Source organism: Thunnus thynnus, chromosome 1 (genome assembly GCF_963924715.1).
Source record: "Thunnus thynnus chromosome 1, fThuThy2.1, whole genome shotgun sequence".
In the NCBI taxonomy this organism is placed as follows: domain Eukaryota; kingdom Metazoa; phylum Chordata; class Actinopteri; order Scombriformes; family Scombridae; genus Thunnus; species Thunnus thynnus.
The window spans coordinates 17,102,099-17,125,409 of NC_089517.1; the positions used below are offsets into that span (position 1 = coordinate 17,102,099).

The 23,311-nt window shown below is 38.6% G+C and overlaps 1 protein-coding gene across 1 annotated transcript; it reads left to right on the plus strand.

The window, feature by feature from the left end:
- Positions 1-8,701: 8,701 nt before the first annotated feature.
- On the plus strand, positions 8,702-21,470 carry slc39a13 (solute carrier family 39 member 13). The gene is made up of 10 exons (XM_067587426.1): positions 8,702-8,918; positions 10,470-10,835; positions 12,892-12,999; positions 13,417-13,559; positions 16,509-16,628; positions 17,464-17,553; positions 19,458-19,508; positions 19,678-19,810; positions 19,910-20,009; positions 20,141-21,470. Exons 2-10 carry the CDS (start codon positions 10,508-10,510, stop codon positions 20,214-20,216), a joined length of 1,149 nt encoding a protein of 382 aa, XP_067443527.1. The 5' UTR covers positions 8,702-8,918; positions 10,470-10,507; the 3' UTR covers positions 20,217-21,470.
- The last annotated feature ends 1,841 nt before the right edge of the window (positions 21,471-23,311 follow it).

A 23,311-nucleotide genomic window follows, 5' to 3' on the forward strand; every position in this document is an offset into this window, starting at 1 on the left:
TAAGGAAATACTGCAGGTTAAATACTTTTAAAGTGATTTATCAGCTCATAAAGACAACATTGAGCATGTTCAATACACAAAGTAATACTAAAACATCCTCTCATATCAGCGTGCTTGTATAAGGAAAGTCAGGAAACGCCCACAGTCTCACTCAAAGAACAAATCTGCCCCAGTCTTACCGTTGCTCCTCTGTACAACATCCAGTGATGAGGTGAAAAGGTGTCCACACGGGAGTTGTTGAACTACTGGAAGCAAATTGCCAAAGGTGGTTGAAAAATGCAGGCTTTCTATATATCTCTGAATTAGCAGGGGAACTAAAAACTTCCTTAATTCTACCAATTTAGGTTGGTACCATAAGGCTTCTTCTTCTTCTTCTCCTTCTTCTTCTTCTCCTTCTTCTTCTTCCTTATTAAAACAAGAAGGTGACCAACTCTTCCTACAAAAACAAGTTTTGTGTATGCACTTTGAAACCTTTCATGGTGATGAGTTCAATTACTCCAGTCACATCTTGACAGCTTGATTTTAATGGTTATAAAGCTGACAGACTCCATTAGACTTAAGTGCTGAGCTTTTTTTTTTTTTCAAATTTGCCAAATATTAATGATCAACATAGACACAATGACAGTGACCTCTGTGTGTCAACACTGCACGTCCACCACAAAGCTTTTTTAAAAGCACCGTTTTTTCCTTTTCCTTGCATTTTCACATTTTCAGTAAAGGGGACAAGCTATTACATGTTCCTGACAGTGCTTGAAATACATTTACAGTTCAAGATGATACAGATCACATGTAAGCATACTAAAATTTTTGACTAATATACTCTTTGAATGCATTTGTTTCTCTGTGTCAGCTAAAACAAATAGATGCTTCCCCTTTATCTCAATAATATAAAAAAGTACTGAGAGCTCACTATATTTTTGCAACCATATTTTAAAAATCTTGTATCCTGTGTATGTGTAACTTCCTGAAGATTGTTGTGTATAAGTACATTGAGAGTCACTAGAAAGAGTTTATGTATGTGTCAACATACTTGGCCAGTAAAGCTGATTCTCTTTCAGATTTTGAAAAAGCAGAAAATCTTTAAGCATGTAGTTAAGGAACTGTTACTGCGATAGGACTCAAGCACTTGGGTGTGACCAACATTATTTTCAATAATTTTGTGACCTGATTGCAGAAAAACTAGTCCATGCATTTGTTACTTCTAGGCTGGATTATTGCAATTCCTTATTATCAGGCTATCCTAACAAGTCTTTAAAGACTCTCAGCTGGTTCAGAATGCAGCTGCACGTGTACTGACTAAAACTAGAAAAAGAGATCACATTTCTCCCATTTTAGCTTCGCTACATTGGCTTCCTGTAAAATCTAGAATAGAATTTAAAATCCTTCTCCTAACTTACAAAGCCCTTAATGGTCAGGCACCATCATATCTTGAAGAGCTCATAGTACCGTATTATCCCACTAGAACACTGCGCTCCCAGAATGCAGGCTTACTGGTGGTTCCTACAGTCTTAAAAAGTAGAATGGGAGGCAGAGCCTTCAGCTATCAGGCTCCTCTCCTGTGGAACCATCTTCCAGATTCGGTCCGGGGTGCAGACACCCTCTCTATGTTTAAGAGTAGGCTTAACACTTTCCTTTTTGATAAAGCTTATAGTTAGGGCCGACCAGGCTCACCTTGGATCAGCCCTAAGTTATGCTGCTATAGGCCTAGACTGCTGGGAGATTTCCCATGATGCACTGAGCTCCTCTCTCCTCCTCCTCCTCTCCATCTGTATGCATTCATGTAACATCAATGCATGTCACTAACTTTGCTTCTTCCCCGGAGTTTTTTTGTGCTTTCTCATCTCGCAGGAAACCCTGGGTTCTGGGCCGAGCCTTCGCGGTCCTTCACAGTCCTGTTGGCATCCTTCCCTGGCTGTTGCTGCTGCTGTTGTCATTGTTGTTATGATTGTTGTTATTCTGCCCCCCCCCCACCCGTTAAAGGGGAGTTTTTCCTTACCGCTGTCGCCAAGTGCTTGCTCATGGGGGAATTGTTGGGTCTCTGTAAATTAAAGAGTACGGTCTTTACCTGTTCTATGTGAAAAGTGCCCTGAGATGACTTTGTTGTGATTTGGCGCTATATGAATAAAAATTGATTTATTGATTGATTGATTGATGAGTGTCAGTACAGCGGAGGCACCTCTGTGGCATATAGAGCAAGAATAAATTACAAGCACTCAAATCAGCTAATTCTTCATTTGTTCTCACTGAGTGAATGAGAGGAGCTCATCTGAAAAACAGAGCAGCCGCTACCATTGTGCTTTTGTGATAGATGAAGAGCATCCACACTTATGCAAAAAGAAAAAAGCATCTCTCATGTCCAGGAGGTTATGAAATTCATTTTTTGTTGAAATCACTGTTTCAGTCAAAAGTTGATGAGTCTAAACTTTTGACTGGTGCTGTATGTTTCTGACAATATTGAAATATTTCCTCACATATAATAAATTACAGAAATATAAAAACTAGCTTTTTACACCACGTGTGTGGTGCATGTTGTTTGCTAAAGTGATCATTGAATTAGGAACTGGAATTAAGAACTGAAGTGCAACAAAAGGTGATTATGTGATTAGCTGTATATATGTATCTTGGCCTGCAAACAAAATGCAAAGCACATAAATGGATGGAAATTTAATTCAGTAAAAAAACAAACAAACGAACAGAATGACATGTGTCACATGATTTATTTTAGCATATATTGATGCTGTTGCAGTGCCTATTACAGTGTGAGCCACAAATTACCAGCAGGCTGTAGAAATTGTCGCTTTGACATGCAATGCAATTTTGCACTGCCTGCTCTGAGCCTTTAACAGGCGTAACATCATCACTGAGCCTGACAAGCAATGCAGCAGGCATCAACAAGATTATATTAACCTAAAAAAATGGTGCCCAGCCTAGGAGTTGGCTCCAAAATGCATTTCCGTTTCACATACAATTCTCTTAAAAACTCTCTGCAAAAACAAGAGACCATTACAGAGAACATTTCAGTTCTGTGGGTGGACAGTCCACACAGAAGGTCTATGTTTCCTGGCTGACAGTCACCAGAGGTTTCAGTGGCCGTCATCTGTTTCACAATGACATGGAACGGTCGCTTGACATGCATGCAAGGGGACATCCAGCCCTCTCACTTCTTATTCCTGATTCCTCATTTTCTCTGGACTCCACAAGATCAACCATCAGACTAGGCTGTGGGTATTATTAGACAAGGGTGAATCACAAGGCACATGGACTTGCGCACACACACATGCACACACACACGCACACACACACACACACACTGCAGAAAGATAATTTTCCTATTTTTTCTTACACGCCACATTAGAGTACAGCTACTGTATGCAGTAAGACCTAATCTGTTGTCTCAATTTGTTAAATAACATTTGATTTGAACTTTTTGTCTTTTTAATATCTTCATTCCCAAACTACACACATACAAACACGCACATTTACCCAAAAACAACCATATAAGGCCTTGGGCCCCTATCCCCACCAAACAACCAAGTTCCTCTTTCTTTATGTATTGCTCAAGTCAGACAAAGATGACTCAGTGCGGATATTAATCATGTTTTTTTGTTATCTTCACATCTCACTCTAGTCCGAGTGTCAGAGCCGCAGTTAGCCAGTCTATTTTTAAAAATCTGAGAACTTAAAGACTGATGTAAAAAACAACATCCCCAAAGTACTCGGCGTTAGTTTTACTCTGACACTTTTACTCTGAGAGTGTTTCTAACAGTTTTAAACTGTTAATCACACTTTTGTACTTTTTAGCCATTTTATGTTATCCATCATTATTATGGTGGTAAGTATATCTGAAAATGTAGACCAATTTTAACCATTCAAATACTGTTTAAACATACGGGGCTTTTTTTTTTTTTAAAGGGCCAACTTCAACTGAGGATGAACTGATGTTATTACAAAACTTTCTTTGTTTGTCAGTTGCAGCATCAGCTTAACACATTTCAAGATAATACTGAGACAGAGGATATGTCAAATCTAATCGCTGTGATGATATGATGTTTTTTTTATTCTGGGCCGTTTGATGCAAATGTCATACACCACACATACACCACCTGGTGGTCAGGCGGTCTCTTATGAATACTTTTTGCACAGTTGGAGTGTTGGAAGCTCTGCTAGAGGTGAGATGATAGGGATGCTTATCATCTAGGGACCCAACCATGGGGGGTCCTAGTGTAGCATCAGTTATTTGTTTGCTACCTTCCTATCAATGATGTGGTTTACCTTGATATTTTCCTGCTCACATGACTACATATTGTCCTGTGTCAAAAACAACACAACCTGGGTTTCTGGTATCAAGTAAGGCAGCACTCTTTACTGTAACATATTCTCTTTTCAATGTAATTTTTTATTGTTTTGATGCAGTTTTTGCTTTAGCTTTGATTTTAATGTAAGGCATGTGAGGAATATAACATGTACCTACAATATTTTGGGTCTAATCATTTTTTAGCTGAGGTTCTGGAGCAAACAGTGCAAAGTCCTCTCTCTATTTGCTGTCTCCCAAGCCTTGTTTAACAGCAGTGGTGTATGTTGTCCCTCATCCACCCCCCCAACCTTCATTCTGAATGAAGTCTGCCCAACTAAACAGAATGCAAACATCCAAAGAGTCTGCACTTGTCCCCTAAATCTTTTCTTCACACTCTTTTTCAATTATTTTATCTATTTTACTCTCAATGCAGCCTGCGATTACGCATTTCTGAGTGATTCTGTTCCAAGACATATTGGACAGCAGTGTAATACAATTGTGCCATTGAGAAATAATTGATGGTAGACCTTTCTATTCACTGACAGAAATGTATTTGTTATGAATCTGGAGGTTATTTTTTTCTATTTGTTAGTAGTTTGCTCTTGTGACTTATGTAGGTTCATGTTTTTTTCTAGTTATGGTATGTCAGCAGTGCTCTCAGTTCAAGATGATTTAACATGGACACAGTAAAGTATATCAAATTGTTACAGCCACGGCTGTAATCCTGCATTTCCCAGTGTTTTCCTGTGTTTTCCCCCTCCCTTCTTTTTACCCTGTCTGTCTCTGTGTCTGTGTGGCGTGGGCATGGCACTCCTTCCCTGGTTCTCCTGACTCCTGGCTGATTACACACAACTGTCTCCCATCAGGCTCATCATCCTGCAGTATATCTACTCTGGCTTTTCACCCATTCATCGCCAGATTTTTGTTCAACCCTCTGTGGTAGTACTCAGGCCAAACTGTGTCTACTCCTAGTGACTTTTTCCCTTGTGCATTGTTCCATTTTTGTTAATCCTGTTTTCCCTGTGCTCCAGGACCACTATTCACCTGCCACTTCTTCTGCTCCACCAACCTACCTATCTGCCGTTCAGTCTGCTCACGCAAGCCACACTCTGCCATTACTCTCATCTTCTCCCCACCAGCCACTGGACATTCCTCCCCGTCATCCATCCTCATCCCCTTCCCCTTTTGCAATAAACTGTCATCTTTTCATCCACCACTGTTGTTTGTGTCCTGCTTTTGTGTTCCCACCAGTGTTCGTAACACACAAAAAAATGAATCTTACTTAAAGCAGATATTATCTTTATATTTATATTAACAATGCACCACTTGATGACACTGGACTCTGATGCTCCCCTTGGCTTTACAGAGCTGTGCAGCAAGTTTCAGCTAAACATCTCTCTGACTTTAATGTTTTGGTTCACTCTCACTGTGTTGTTTTCAGCCTCAGCAGGCAGCTGTTTTCAGTGAGAAAGCTCAAAAAATCAACTGTATACTACCTGCTCAGCATCAAACTGCAAACAGACACAGTTAGTGACTCACTGGTGGACATAGTGGACCATTTAGCAACTAAAGAGGCAGATATTTCCCTCAGGAGTTAGTAAAGAACAAGAACAGAGCTAAAAGAGAGTGAATATTGAACGTAAATTTGCTGAATGAGTAAATAAGCAACTGTTTGCCAACAAAGTCACCATATCAGCTTAAAAGTTGATGATAAGTCAATTTTGTGATCACAACTTTTTTGGATTCCCATGAGTGGCCAAAAAATCAATTATTGGAGGAGGAACCCAAATGAATTTTAAGGATCATTGATAAAAGGGTTGGCACCCTAGTTTTGGCAATGCGTTACAACCACATCCACTTTTAATGGTCTGTTGAATAGACTGGCTTTTGATCCAATGTCATGAAATTCAAACTGCTCAAAAGAAAACCTGGTGGTCTGATAAATATAGAAATTCAAGGGAAAAAAAGTAGACCTGCTTATATGATTGTTCAACTTAGTTAAAATTGTGAATTTGAAGTGTTGTGAATCTTGGAGCAGCTCAACAGTGAAAAAGGCAATTTTCAAAGCAAACATTTTGTCTTGTCATGGTAGGAAAAGCATAGGTGATAATAATAACATTAACAATGGCTCACTTCTATTCAGGTGTCCCAGTAAGCCAATGATGATAGTGTGACAGTGAGCCAGCATGCACAGTACCAGGACCCTGAAACTGAAGCAGCAACTGTGCTAATGTGACATGTCAATACATCTTTCATAAAAAAGGGCCTACTCAAGATAGGATTTCATTTGTACCAAAGGAAACTGTTGTGCCAAAGGTAAAAAATAATTCAAAGCAAAAAAGTACATAAAAGTACATTGCTGTTGTCCCACATGCAGGCTAATTGTCCCTGTACCTGTTAGTAGGTTATAAATTATAGGAAATGGGAAAAATGTGTAGTGAAAGGTGCATCTATGTTACAATCTGACAATATCATGTCATATTCATCACTGTTACTTTATTACAAATGTTTCAAATTACTGTACGAGCATAGAAATGTGGAAATATGGTGAATCTGATCTGAGTTTGTGTGTTAAATCTACCTAAATGTGCACATTAACTACTTTAAATGATAGCTTTAAAACAACAGTCAGGTGCCCACGTGAACACTGAAAGAGGTTTTCCTCGCTGTAATCATTCCTCCTGTTCATATTGGCTATTAAAATGCTTCAGTGATGGGGGCCATAATCCACAGTAAGTCCACACAGTCATTTTGTGCAAAAATGCATTTAAAAGTTTATCTGAAGCTTTTATGAGGCTTCAGCAGTCTGAGTTAGTCATATCAAGTGGATATCAAGTGGACATTCTTTTTAGCATCAAATTCCTTTTAAATTTCCCCGGACAGTGTTTTGCTGTTGAGCTGCGATGGAAGTGTAGTAACAAAAAGAAGGAACTTTGGCACTAAAAAGACTGCAATGTTCAAAGACATCTACTTGATTTGACTAATTTGGATGACTGAAGTTTCATATGAGCTTCAAATACACTTTTAAATACTTTTTTTGCACAGAAGGAGGCTTGTGGAAATTGTCCCCCATCACTTACATTATAAGTGCATTATGAAGGGATCTTCACTACTGCTACTACTTCACTACTACTGCTACTAACAATAATAATACATTTTATTGAAACAGTACTTTTCAAAACAAAGTTACAAAGTGCTTTACATGGTTAAAAAAAATTAATTTCTGCAATTAAGCAGTAAAATCAGACAATTGAAATAAAACAGAATAAAATACCCCTAGTATAAGACTAGAAATAATAAAATAATAATAAAACAACAGTAGTAATAAAATAGATAAGACATGTTGGAAATAAAACTATGGTAACAATTAAATAAAAGCCTTTCTAGAAAGGTCAATTTTGAGAAGTGATTTAAACAATGTCACTGTTTCTGCAAGCCTCAAATCTTCAGGCACTGAGCTCCAGAGCTGAGGGGCTTTGACTGCAAAAGTCTGGTCACCTTTAGTCTTGAGCCGTGACTTAGGAACAGCCAGAAGGACCCTGCCTCCTCTAAAAACCAGGCTGCGCTGTGGGTTGTAGAGGAGTAATAATTCAGTAATATTACTGGGCTTGCTTTTCAAATGTGAGCTCACTGTCAAACCTTACACCCAGGTTTCTGGCTGCAGGTTTGAGATTTGTAGACAGGGAGCTAAGATGTTTCTGTAACATCTGTTTAGACTTTAGAGGACCAAAAATGGTTATTTTATTTTGTTTTCATTTAGCTGGAGAAAGTTTTGGGACATCCAGCACTTTATTTCTGACAGACAATATAATAAATGATGAAAATTGCCCTCTTCACTGGTCTTTAATGGGACATAAATTTGCATATTATCAACATAACAATGGCACTGAATATTGTATTCATGAATTATATGTCCCAGAGGCTGCATATACGCACAGAACAGGAGGGGGCCAAGGATAGAGCCTTGGGGAACACCACATGTCAGAGGGCCACCGAGGAAGAGGCATCACCAATCATTACTGAGAAAGTTCTGTTTGCTAAGTAGGAAGAAGGAATGAAAAAAAAAACAATTTCAATATTCATTCAGGCAGCTGACTATTACTTTAAGTATTCCCTTTAAGCTTTGATGCCACGATTTCCAAAGACAGGCCTTATTGTCCACAATAATTGTATCACCACCTCTTTTGTGGAAAAATGTGGTGAATCCTTTCTGTGAGTTTCTGTGTTAAATCTAAATGTGCACTTCTGTTATAAGTTTGACTGTCTCCACTACACTATTTTGTTTAAATAAAACTTTTTTAAACACATACTGGAGGTCTTTCATTGATGTGGAAACTATTTCTGACTCCTTAGCCCCCCCTCCACCCCCCGAAGTAACTAACTGAACTCTTTAGTGGGGCGGGATCCATGTCCTGACTCTCCTCTGCTGTTTACAGTTTTTTTTTCCTCTAGGATCCTGATACGTGGCTGTTTGGGAAAGCCGTGGTGGTGACCGACAGCTAGCGGGTCTCAGCCTTCAGCCGCTGCCTGGGAGCCTGGAAACACTCAGCGGCGCAAGCCTGCCTTCATCTAGCCGGCCTGGATGGCAGGGACACACTGGTGCAAAGACTGCCGAAATCACAAGGTATTTAAACATAAAACGTCCCGTTCACGATGTAGTTTGATGTTAGCATTTTGCTGAGGTTTTCCGGCCCGCACCGGTAGCACTAACTTACTCCAGCGGGCGTTAGTTTTGGTGTTAAAGGCGTTAAGAGTTAGTGACTGCGTTTGTCTGAGCTAACCTCTTTAGCAAGCTGAGAGCGTCTACTCTGAGTACATTTGCCCGGCTAACGTTAGCTTGCTAACTTTTATTCACAGACATTAGAGTTCACTGTGTCGGCTTCAAAAATAATCTTTCCTCTGTAACGTTAATTTGCCGCATTGTTAGTTAGTTTAACACTGCGGAAGCTTTGATTTTCTGTTTGTTTTACATCCCAGCACAACTGTTGTGAGTCAACTGGGACTTTTATCTCAACGGCTCTGCCCTGCTAACTCTCAGGGAGGAAAATGATTAACTGTAGCACCCAGAACAAATAGGTCCTGTTAAAAGATGTTGCAACCTTTGTGCAGAAGATGAGTAACCAGTTGCAGTAATGCAGTAACTTTTCACTAACCCTCCCGAAGAGGCCACATATCCACAAGCAACAGACTGCCAAATGGAAACAAACACTGCAGTCTGGTGTTTCTGGAGTTTTCTGTCTCTGGCACAAAACTTAACTTATGTCTGCAGCTGTGCTGGCTAAGTACAATATGCAGCTGGTTAGACTTCTGGTCAGACTAATTTCCATGTCCAGAAAGTGGCCTACTCTGTGATTTAGACACATTTACTGCAGCTCACAGACAGATAAATCAGCCAGGTCCAATATAAGTATTGCAGATATACAAGGATTATCATAAAAGATGGTGATCTGTAATCAGTAATCTGAAAGATATGTATGTGGTCATTTAAAAACAGAGTCTCCATCACTTGGTCAAAAAGCACTGATAAGTTTATTTTTCAGCTGTAAAGTTGGGCTGCAACAAACAATTATTATCATTAATTTGCTCAATTTTGTCTGTGTTTAACCCTCTAACACCTACATAGACAAAGAAGCACCTTCAACATAGTTTCATATTTTTGCCAATTCTGAGCTTATTCTTTCAGTGAGTATCAAGTGTTATAGATTATGTGAATCAGGGGAAACTGCTCTTTCTTGGTGGTGCAGTATAATTAAATTTAAGGTCCAGTAATTTAAACAAACATCCAAACCGTGAATGTTGTGATCCACTAACTGCTAATATATATATAAAATCTGGCAGTAAAGTGTTACACTGTAGCCTGTACTTTACATTAATAAATGCTGCAGCTTCTCAAAACAAAGAAGAGTTTTGTCTATTGTTTCCTCAACTGCTGGATATGTTTGGATTTTACACTGTTAGTCAGACAAAACAAACTTGATGTCACCTTGGGCTTTAGGAAACTGTGACAGGCATTTCTCACAATTTTCTGACATTTAACAAACCAATTAACAGACATGATTTTTTGATGATGAGAATAATCTTTAATTGCGGCCCTAATTTAATGCATATTTTAATTTTGAATACATGCAAAGTTGCTGCAGAGGCACGTTTGTCTGACATTGTGCTCTTCTTACAGCTTTACTGGTTGCACGTGCTTTCTGGACCGTGGGACGGATGAAAGGTGGAAGCTGTAAGAGGCCCAGCTGGGCTGTAGTTACTCAGTTTATCACAGTTACCCTGCTGATGCTGACCTCCAGGGGAGCATCAAGCAGCCAGAAGATGACACAAACATCTATGGCTCATGCTACGGCCACAGCTGCAGGACCAGGCCCCATCCTGACAGATGACCTCCCAGGCCTCCAGGCAGTAGCAGACTTCTTAGCCAGCGAACAAGCTCATGTTTGGCTCTTATCTCTGGTGGGCTCAGTTGTTGTAGGCCTCAGTGGGATTTTCCCCCTGCTTGTCATTCCCATTGAAGCAGGAGCAGCCCTCAAAACAGAAGGTAAGAGATGGTAATGTGTGACCTAATTATGCCAGTGAATCACAATACAAGTCTTATCACAATGTTTTGCTCTGAATAAAAATATACTGACAACCATCAATGATGCATCATGATATCTGAGTAACTTTCCAAACAGGAGGAATCAGTCATATTCTGTGTCCATGTACTAAGCTTTCACAGCTGCTATGAAACCAAGGTTCACAGTCATAGTAATACTAAGACTATTTTTAATGTCAGCATTAAAAAAAGGCTTTGTATTTTTAACGCATTCACATCCACACAAATGCTAAAGGTCAAATATAAACTAACAAAAGTCTGCAGTATGAGAAGAAGACGACTTAAGAGTTCAAATGTGCGTAGTGAAAGAGGGAAATATCTCTGCGTCATTAGCCCAACAGAATGTATCATGTTCCATCATGTTCTTGGTTCATATGTACTATGCATTGCAGGGACTGCAGTCAGGGTGAGCTATATCATTCTCACACTTTCACAATTATATACCTGAAAACACCCTCCTGATAACCAGTCCCAGACCCAGCTGCACTGTCTACTTAAGTTTTATATGGTGTACAACCTTCAGGATCCCATGAAATGGACATTTGATCTTCCTGGAAACCTGCTGCTTCCTTTAGCGGTGACCGCATGCTGGCCACGTGCACTCCATTGCATGTTTGTGCATTAAACACACGGAGAAACACATGCAGTGGAATGCACGTGTGTTGTTCTGCTCTTTGAGGGGCTTGATCAGGTGTTGACATTTCCACTTGTGGGATGAATGAGGTCACCAGGATACAAAGCAGTGATGTGACAGAGGTTTAGTGTTGGAGGAATAAATGGAAACAAAAGCAAAACTCCTGTGCAATCTGATCCAAAGCCCACCCATGAATTCTAGCTTAATTAAGGTTATTTTTTATTTATTAGTCTTCAACTATTTTTGTCACATATTTTGTTTACAACCTAGTGCAACACAATGAATGCCTTCCAGAAGATACTGTCTGAAAATATGCACCACTATCCCCATATTTTAACAATTAGCGTGTCACACCCCTCTCTATAATGGCAGACTTAGAAAGTGGCTGTTCAGAACAGCTATAAACACTTGTGCCAGACGACACGTTGTACAAACTTATTCTCCTACAGCGTAACCTGGCCTTAGGAGTCTACAGTCACGCTAGTGGCCCTGTGAGGCTCAAAATGCTAACAGCTGATGTTTAGCTAGTATGTCCAAAAGTAAACACAAATTACAGCTAATTGGAATTACATTAGTTTTATCTGGATATCGTGGATATCTGTTCCAATTTCATGGCAAACCATCCAGTAGTAGTTGTATTTTAGGTTGGAACAAAGTGGTGGACTGACAGACAGACATTGCCATCGACAAAGAGCAACACCATTAGTGTGGCTACAACAGACACTGTAGCAGACATCAATGTGCACTAATCATTATTACAAAATATTTGTACTGGGCATCTCCTGTTTTAACTGTCTATGTAATAGCAGTTGTAATTTGCAAGTTTAAGTAATCACTGCAGCATCATATATCTTACTTTAACATTTAAAATAAATCTGGTAATGTCATATTCATCTTATTACTGACACTATCATGCTTCAATAAGCAAGCCTCAGTTAGGTCAGCCTGAGGCCTCTTCAGCGGCCCCACCCATAGGAACGTGGCATTCCAGATGTATTTCAGGCCGTGGGCTTTCAAGTGTAGTCCCGACAGAAGGTTAGTCATTACCAAGGGAACTCTTAAAAGAATAAAAACATTTAGTGGAACACATCAGTAATCATGTGTATTAATAGACTGAGTCAGAGACACTTTAGTGCATTTGTGTGTGTCCTGTTTTATTGGTTAAGAAATGATAAATTAATCAGTAGAAAAGGTGTCATTTAAAAAAAAAAAGTGAAAGGCACTGAAGAGCTGTAAATGCTTGTTTGTGGTTGTGATCTGAAGCCAAAATGAAAGACGATCACATGAAATTACTCTACAGATCTCCATTAATCATACTATACAGTAATTGCTACTTTTCTTCACTCTTTCTTTGTGTTTCCTCAGCTGGATGCCAGAAACTGAAGAAGCTTTTGAGCTTTGCTATTGGTGGTCTCCTTGGCGATGTATTCCTTCACCTCCTTCCTGAGGCGTGGGCGCTCTCTGGCTCTTTAGGTCGGTCTCCTTTCCATCAGTGACATCACCTTTTTGAATTTGAAGTATTTATTATGTATTTTGACCCTTTCTTACCTCTCAAACATATATGACAGTAGGATAGTTCTAGTACAAAGTGTCATGTCAAACTCATAAACCTCAGGGGCAGAATCTGTTCATATATGATATGATTTTTAAATAAATTACTTAATTAATTACTTGAAATGTCAATATTCTTTTTTCATATTATTTATACTCATGTAACATACAGCAGGTGAGAAGGAAGTAGTAATACAGTGGTTTTTCTCAGCAATTTTCGTTTGCTAGTTATGTGAAACAGTATTGTTTTGTTTACCACTAAAATAGTGGTCTAATGCTGCAGCTCAGCTGTCACTTACTTTATTTGCTCACCCACTCTTCTCTCTGTTCCCCCTCTAGCTGGTAAACACAACCACTACAAGACCCAGGGCCTGTGGGTAATCACTGGCCTGCTGGCCTTCCTTCTCCTGGAGAAGATGTTCCCAGACCAAGACAGCCACGAGGATCCGCCTTCACATTCAGACATGAATTCTAACTCTGCCGTAAGTATTTCAGCAATTGTATAAATAGTATGTTTTTTAGAGGAAAATCCTCACTGGGGTCTGCTGGAGTGCACACAAACATGTTAACACAAGTCTTCACATATTTTTGTTTTCATGGTTTGTGCTTGGTCTACATATTTCTGTCAGTGGTATCAGTGTTTTGGTGACTGTAGCATTGGATGACTGACAACTGGCCTATCTGTGATCTCTTCATACAAAGAAGAGTTTAAAGGAGTAGTCTGTCATTTTGGGAAATGCGTGTTTTTGCTTTCTTGCCAAGAATTAGATGAGAAGATCGATACCACTTCTCATGTCTTGTTGTCTCCAGGAAGTTATTGTGCCCAGCCAAGAAATAGTCTGATATATATCCCCTGTAACAGCACAATGTGTAGTTTTCACACTTGAGTTTTTGTACAGACTGAATAAACAAGATATAACTTTTTAATTGGTGTGCTTTAGAGGTGGTTGTAGGCGGATTTTGTTACCTTTGAACACAGCCAGGCTAGCTGTTTCCCACTGCTTCAAGTCTTTATGCTAAGCTAAGCTAACATGCTGCTGGCTCTCTACATATTTATCATATACACATATGAATGGTATCGATCTTAAGTGTGTTTCTAAAAAGTCAAACTGTTCCGTTAATATCACCTCAGTATAAATGACTGTGAAATGGATGTTGATGAATGAGCAACCCAAACCTTATGACATATTGTGTCTCTACTGTGTACTGGGTTGAAACAGCTGTTCATGTTTATGATTTAATCAGCGTGCTAACTGGTGTGAAAATGTGATGCTTGTCTTAATCAGCATTAAAGTTTGTTGTTTAGAAATAATAGAACATGAACTATGACTCTGCAAGATGGACAAACACAACCATTTAACACATCGCTTCTTTGTAGGCATGAATGGCTGGTCGGAGTATGTTTGGAAAGACTGTTTCATCCTCCTTCCTGTCTTTATAGTGCCAGTGAGGGAGGAGATTGGAATCCATGGCTCAGCTCCTCCACTGGTGTCTATTTATAGTGCCGGGGTGAAGCAGCTGCTTTAGCCATTTCAGTGTCCACTGGAGAACACTCGGCTTATAGACAGAGGCAACAAAAGACAGGGACAGAGTGTGACAGAGTGTGCTTGTGTGAGAGAGAAAGGTTATCCTTTAAAATACTGCGTTTAGACTTATTTTATCAAAAGATTCAAATACTGTAGACAGCTGAACATCTTTGTGTTTTTGCAATGACAACTTTGCTCCCATCTGTTTTACAGCAGGAGGAGATTGATAGCCCTGAAAATTCATCACACTTTATTACTTCCTCATACTACAATCATAGACGTGGAGCAAACATTTCCGCACCACATCCAGCGGACAGCAGGCTATTTCCCTCTAGCTTAATTTGACTATCAGTCTAAATGGCAACGTAAGTGGTTTCTGAATGAAGGAACAGGGAAGTTGGCTGTTCTCGGAAAAAGGAGGCTACTCTGAAATGAATAGATCTCTTCTTGTGTATTTAACATATTTAAAATATGAAGATGTGGAACACTAGCGCTGGAATTTATGGGTTTGTATGGTATGTCTGTAAAAAAGGCAAAAGTACACATGACTGATTATTACTGCATGTGTAAGAAATGAGAAAAATAATTAAAGTTTTTACAGTATTACCCTGAACATTTGTTCTGCTGCCATTAGATGAAAATGAGCCTTTTGCAGGCTACCATTAACTTACTGGTTTTAGTTACACTGATGTTGTCAGTGGCCAGAGTGGGCAATATGTCTCCTTAGGGGAGACAACTTAATGGCATATTACTTTGAGATGCACTGATTGATCGACCACCCATCGAAAACAGGCAGTTTTCTGCCCATTGGCCACGACCGGTGACCGGCCCCGATCAGTCTCACATATCCGACTTTTTGCTGGTTAAATTTACACACGTGTCGCACATAGCCGCATTATGGTTTGCATTGCACACAGAGTGGCACAGACAGTAAGGTCACAACCACACACACACACACATGCTAAAACTAAATGATATGAACTGCAGCAGAGACCTGCCATTGACTGGTAACGTTACAGCACTTCAGCTGCAGTTTTTAACTTGTTTAAAACATTAATTTACCCGTTTTATTTACTGGCAACATGTCGCACACCGTCATCACGAACACCAAGAGGCAGGGCTCAGACAGCGGCCTGAACACAGGCTACACCCGCACCATCCTGGGTCTGGTCAAGATGGGACAGATGGTGAGTCTGTCCAGCCCAAAATAGCCTATATATAACATGGAGTTTACACGCCGGGACGTGTTCAGCTGTTTACAGTTTACCTGAAACCAAGTGATTTTACCTTTTAAGGTAAGGTAAAATTAAAAGTCTTACATTAATCTTTTATTGAAAATCAACTGAGGTGTGGCTCTGCTGTTAGTACTGCTGCTGTTTTTGTTATATTATTATATTATTATTATATTTAATTTAACTTCCTTCTCATTATCTGACACACTGACATGAATCCTGCTGTGTGTTTCAATCTGTAGGAAAAATATAAAGTAGTAAATTTGAATTAATACAACTGATAAATATTATTAATCTAGATATGATGACCAAAAAGTTCATCATGTTGTTAGAAAACCAAATACTGTGTTCATGTTTTATATTTTATATGAACAATGTTTTATTTTGAACATACAATTGAATTTTCCATTAAAGAATTACAGTAAACAATTATAGTTCTAGAAAGAAAGAAAATCACAATCGGACAAAATCACAATCGGCAGGTCAATCGGTGCATCTCTAATATTGCTGAGTGTGGACACTGATGAGTGATGGGAACATATAGATTATTTATGAAAACTTTAACAAACATTTTAACTTTAACAAAATATGTTAAAAAAAATTTTTTAAAAAAAGGGTGCACAAGGGGACAACATGTTCATTGTCATCTTTTTTCTTCCTTTTCTATCTACAGAAACAGTCTGATTCAGTTTTCAGTGGAAAAGCAGTGGTATCACTCAGAAATGGACACCATGCTGAGTCATGGAAATCCTCCAAGCAACAGAGTCTGCCGGAAAGATCAGAGAAAATTAAGGTATGCAACAAGTTTAAAAAAAAAACAATAGAGACACTGCTGGGGGTAAATTCTTGGTATGGGTTGATTATGTAAGAGAGTTATTTCTGAATTTCGGATCTTCCAAATTGAGTCATATCATTAGTTATAAATAGACAAAATAGTGCGACTGGCTCTCCCTCATCTCAGTGACACCTTATAGACATACTATAGATAATCAAAACAGAGCCAACCAGGAAACTGACAGTGGACTAAATAATATGTAACTTAACAGAAAACCTAAAGGAAGTGTTTATAGCTGCTCTGAATAGCCACGTTAAAATATGGGGATAACAGCACACACTTTCTGATGGTCTCTCCTGGAAGGCAGTACTAAGTTGTACACACAAGTGTCAGGAATTTGATGGAGGAGGGCGTTCGGCCATCAGACAAGCACTTCTGTTAGGTCCATTTAAGTAGAACATCTGTTTTTCTTTGTAACAATGGAGAAAAGAGAGAAGGGAATGAATCACAACATGACTTAGGGATCAACAAAAATGTTCAGTTTGAAAACAACAACAACTAAAAAACAAAGATCAAACTTAATGCATCACTGAAAAGTGTCTCGAAAGTCTGAAAAATAGTTGATCAAAAATCACAAAATAAAAAGAAAAGGTCAAGGAGATAAATAACATCTAATTAACAAAATACTCAGTCGAGATTAAAGTCTTGCAAGTTGTCATTCATGTCATTACAACTTTTGGATGAATACACGCAGGCAATTAACATTTTAGACTCCTGTTGACCTTAAGTTTCTTACTTCTGACTAATCAAAGGTAACACGAATAACAATGGCATTATGTTTCATGTGTCACAGACGAGTGGGTACCTAAACCTGCTGGCCAACTGTATCGACAACTTCACCCATGGACTGGCAGTAGCAGGGAGTTTCTTGGTCAGCAAGAAGGTAAGGAGCTGTAATAAAGTCAAGACTACAAATAATTTCCCTTTACAATGTCTATATTTGTTTGTCATTGCTGTATGTGTACATTACATTAAGCTACAGTCAGCAATTGAATTAGAAGCCAATACATTTCACAGTGAAAATGAAACTGTAAACAAAACTACTGAGAAGAAAAAATGTTTTCAAACTGCGATAGCATAATGCTGATTTAGGGTTTCACTTTTCAACGGTGTGCAAGGTTCATGCTGAATACATGTACATTTCTAACCGCACTGGTTCAACAAATGACTCATACATGAAAATATGAATGCATTTACACGTAGGCCGTCATCATGCATATTTATACATGAATTCCAGGTTTTTATAGAATGTAATTACAGGTTAAATGGCTTTTTTCGGCTGTGGATCAAATTGGCAAACAATCATGAACTGATGATCTTTTAAGTATAGTGCATAAATTGACACTAGGCTGTCCATCAACATGTAGGATAATTATGTGAAATACGGTGCTTTAAATAGACGTTATTGTCATCAATGATGACCCCTTAATTATTACTCACTCTGACCAGCAACCAAGAATCATTTATAATCACAAAGAAATCTAATAGTTTAGTGAAATAAAGGTTTAAAGCCCTTCTATATTCCAGATGTTAGTTAGAGGAAACTCGAAATCTTGCCCCAAAGAAAATGATTAACAAGGAGGCAACATCGGACTGAATATGAGAATGCTATGAATACTTATGGCTCAAATTTGGTTGCTCGCACATAAAGGTTGAATATTAAGCTGCAAAATGGCCAAAGAGGAACGCTATTCCTGTTGTGAGTACAGTGTTTGGCAGCATATAAACACCCACTGACACAGCAATAGACTTGTTGTATCAGTATGGCCACAGTCTTAAAAGACCACTCAGTGGGCTTTCATACAGGATACAACAAACTTTTACAGTTTCAGTTTCTTGTCATGTTGTATTATGTTACGGGCTTGTTAAAAAAAGCTGCACTTTAAACTGCAGTAACAGGGATTTATATCACTTCAGTAGATTACTGTATATTGTAGCTGTGGGAAGGAGAGAGTCCAGCTGGAGAGACATAAGGCTAGCAGCATGAACTATGGATCAACGTGCCAGAGAGGAAGTTAACTAGATGTCTCAAACATACACATACAAGACATCTGACCAGTGTTTTCTGTTTACTCTAATGCGCATGAATCACATTGTGAATTTGCCACAACCAAATGCTGTATGAAAATAATTCTGTATCAAGGCAGTGTTGATTACACACGAACAAGTTCACAGTTTTTAATTCAGAATGGATAATTTACATACTTTATTCTTAAGGGAGACGGTCATTGCTAGTACCAAATTAGCTTTATGTGGCTTAGAAGCTCATTCGTTTAAATTCACCTTCAGATGTGGATTTTTGTTCCTGCCCACCTTACTGATTTGATGACACTGATATTGTGATTACATGAGCTTTTTACATGCTTGTTGGATAAAACGGTAATTTCATTATTTATTCATCAGGCTACATTATACCCTTGTCTTTAATTCCCAAATTTTTGTGCACATTTCACATTTACTATAAATCTTCTGTGGCTAAAAAAACTTTTTTTTTACAATTTAAACTTTTGTTAAACAAACAATGAAATGATAATGTAATTTTAATTTACAGCATTAAGTCTCACCATGTCCTTCATGTGTAACAATGTCAACTTTTTAGAGGTCTACACATCTCTTTAAAGGTTTTTTGTTTTTTACTTTCTTTTACATCTTCCTCCTTTGCACTTGTACTGAAAGCTGAGCATGTTGAGCTCAGCACTTACTGTAGTGCTCCCGAGCCCCTAATAAGGATGAGTGCTCTCCTTTACCGAGTAAGACAGAACTGTATTAATGAGACTTTGCTTGCAGGTTGGGTTCCTCACCACCTTTGCCATCCTGCTCCATGAAATCCCGCATGAGGTGAGATTAAATTGTACAGTATAATGTTTAAATTCATGGTTTACTTTAAGATGTTATGTTTGTCTTAGCTAAAAGTTGGAGGGAATCATCAGATTGCTACAGTGCATGTAAACAGGCTACATACAGGTTTAGCCATTCCTGTGATGTGAGAACTGTCTTTCCCCTGCAGGTGGGAGACTTCGCTATTCTCCTGCGGGCTGGCTTCGACCGGTGGAGTGCTGCTCGCATGCAGCTGTACACGGCGCTGGTCGGGGTCTTAGGAGCCTGCTTCGCTCTGTGCGCTCAGTCACCAAAAGGCACAGGTAAGTTTGGACCAGTTCTCTATAGGATTTATGAATACATCATTGAGACTTTTTTAGAGCTGCCAGAATCAATTGTAAGTCTTTTCCTTCTGTTTTTAGAAAATGCTACTGCCTGGATACTGCCTTTCACCTCTGGAGGCTTTCTCTACATAGCCTTGGTGAATGTGGTGCCTGACCTGCTAGAGGAGTCCAGTTTAAGGTATGCTGAATGTTTTTTCAAAGAGTCAAACATGGTATATCTTTTGTCTGAAATGCGTAATGAGTTCAGTGGTGTGAAAAAGGGGCAGATGGCATATTTCTTGAATTTCCATTTGTTCTTTTTCTTTACAGGCACTCCCTACTGCAGATCCTGCTCATTTTCTGCGGCGTGGCTGTCATGGCTCTCTTGTCTGCCATCGTTGACTGAACACAGATGAAACCCCCTCTCGCCTTACCAAACGAACAACACTACAATCCAGCACGGGAGAGAAATCCTGTTCTCCACCAGCCTCTTAATATCTGGTACCTCTCATTCATAAAAACTGAGAGATTACACCTCCTTGATATTGTCATCGTCATTATGTCACACTAAAACAAAAATCTGACAAAAGAATGGCACCTTATGGATGGATGACTGAAAGGAAGACCTTTCTGACAGGACATTTGTGCGGACACTTTAAAATGTGCCAGACCTACAATAAATACTAAGGGAATTAAGAGGGTTTGTACCGATATCTGTTACCAAATTGTCTTATATTGTTGATCAGACAATCACGTTGTTTTGCACATACATGTACATAGACCTGATGCACCGGTTCAACAGAACAGGTATGATTGGATCTCTACATGACCACCTCCTTAAAAATGTATTCAACCATTAATTGTATGTATTTTTGCTGTTTTGCATCTTCTGTTTCTATTGTAGCTGCTGCATATTTATTGAAAATGAGACAAGCAACATACAGTTTTGTCAGATGTGCTTCATCACCACTCCATCATTTTGTCTCGTTAAGAACTAAGTGCCAAGAATTCAGGATAGTCTGTTTATGCTTCGTGTCTGCTCTACACCAAAGTACTCTTCTTCTGTTTGTGCCTCCCACATACCACACAGTTGCAGTAATAATTGCACCTTTTTGAGCACAAGTTGGTGCTCATTAGAAAAAGCTGTTTTGAACTGAAAAAAATACGACAATGTTAAGATATTTTAAGAAAAAGATGGTTACTGTTTGTTACTGTTATATTTTGACTTGTACTTGGTCCCAACAATTTTGTGAGTTGGACTGGTTATCAACTAGTTCCATAATATGTTCATCATCGATTGATCTGTCAGTTTTCTCAATTAATTGATTAGTTGTTTGGTCTTCAATAAGTCAGAAAATGGTGAAAAATGACAATCACTGTTTATTTTGTCCCGACCAACAATCCACAACCCAAAGATATTCAGTTTACTGTCAGAAACAGACAGAAAACATTTACGTCAGAAGTTGGAACCAGAGAATCTTTGCATTTTTGCTTTAAAAAAAATGACTGAAATGATGAATTAATTATCTAAACAGTTGGCGGTTATTTTTTTTTTGTTAATCATTGCAGCTTTAATAACAATTCTTTCAACGTTAACCATGCAGGATTATCCATATCATTATGTTGTTTCCTCCACTGAAGAAATAAACACTAAATTTCAGACGTGTTGTTTTGTTTTCAACTTAATGACACTGAAAAAAGGTCACAATACCATTAAAAACCCCACATACTAGAAGACAATTAGGGACCCAGCTATTACAGTGATCTCAGTGGGATTAGGATATCCTGATATTGATTAGTAGACCTGTAGGTAAAGTGCTGATGCAGCCCGGTGTGTTGAATTGACCTCGCTGCACAAAAACCTTCCCCACCACAAGCATGGTTTTGCTGCAAAGATCCTATGCCTAAAATGTCATATGGGAGCAGAGAGAAAGAGAAGGGGAAGGGGGGGGGGGGGGGGTTTGATCGTGTGTTCATACTTGTCCAATTTCAACACAGTCTGTTTGGCAAGCTTCTGTTGCCATAACGACTCCTCCACGGGTTGCCTTCCTTAGTCATCAGCCTGTGAGCAGCCTATTGTCTGTTGGAGCCTTCCTCAGTCACAGCACAGAAGGACAACAAACAACCACGATGTACACTATAGTGCAAGAACATGAGGGACAAATCATTAAATGATAACCAACTATTGACTATCAACTAATATGAATGGGTTGAAATATGAATTCAAATATAACCTGTTACTGAGGATGAGAATGCCCCTGACAGTGTTGTGGTAAATATTATAGTACAACTTTTGTTAACAACACAACACACAATTAAAAGTTTTAACAGTGGCCATTTTTAGAGTGTCCACACTGGATTACTGCTCACAAAATCCTGAAACTGTCAATCTGCTGTTTTGTGATTTAATATAAGTGTAACATTATAGCAACAATTCCCTTTACCAGAACTGTAAAGGTTTCCTAGATTACCCAAGTTTCATAGACATCTGATAATCTGTTATATCAGTGTTATACACTATAATTTGATCCAGCATGGATTGTTTATCTTTTACAGTGTCTTGGTCTCATTTAAGTATACGGATCCATTCAACAAAAGGAATTCATGTTAGAAGTCATCGTCATTGAAAGCAGCCAGCCTTTTTCACAGAAGACATTTTGACGTGTAGAAAAGCACAGGTGTAAATAATGAACTTAATGATGGCTGAATTCCTTTGAGCTGCTTCAGTCTCAGGCTCCTGGTATTGTGCTGTGTGTTGTCAGGTAACTGTCATACAGTCATGACTTCCTGGGACACTTGAATAGAGCAGAGCCATTGTTAATGTTATTAGTAACTAACACCTGTGCTTTTCAAAATGTGAGAAGGTGCTGTTCAAATTGGCTTTATTGACATGATCATAATTAAGTGCAGTATTGTCAAAGAAGGTTGTACAACGGTTACAGTATAAAGATAATCATTCAGAATCCAGGAAAAAGTACACATTACAACACTATACAACATACAACAACATTACTATAGCCTACTACATTATTATGTAGAATACTACATAATCTAATCCTCTCTACATAGTTGTGGTATACTGTACACTACAGTACTGTATAATGAAAGAAAACAAGTAATTGCAAACATAAATATTTGTTCATGCATTCATTTGACCTTTATTTATACAGGGTGGTCAATCATCACTGGGGCACAGGACAATAAAAGCAAATATTATGAATGAAAACTTACAAAACTGCAAATAAAATATAATAAGATGCTGCACACCAAGCTCTATGTGAATTTGTATATACTGTATATATGATATAGTTTAACAACTGAATGTAATGGACCTAAAGTCTATATGTTTATATGGTGACCTATGAATTAGGAGGAAATCTGCATGAGTCATTATTCATTTAATTTCTAAAACTACATTTGATATTCAAACAAGGTTTTAAACATGTAAGGATGGACACATATGGGACACAGATACTTAACAGCCTAAACTGGCATCCAGTT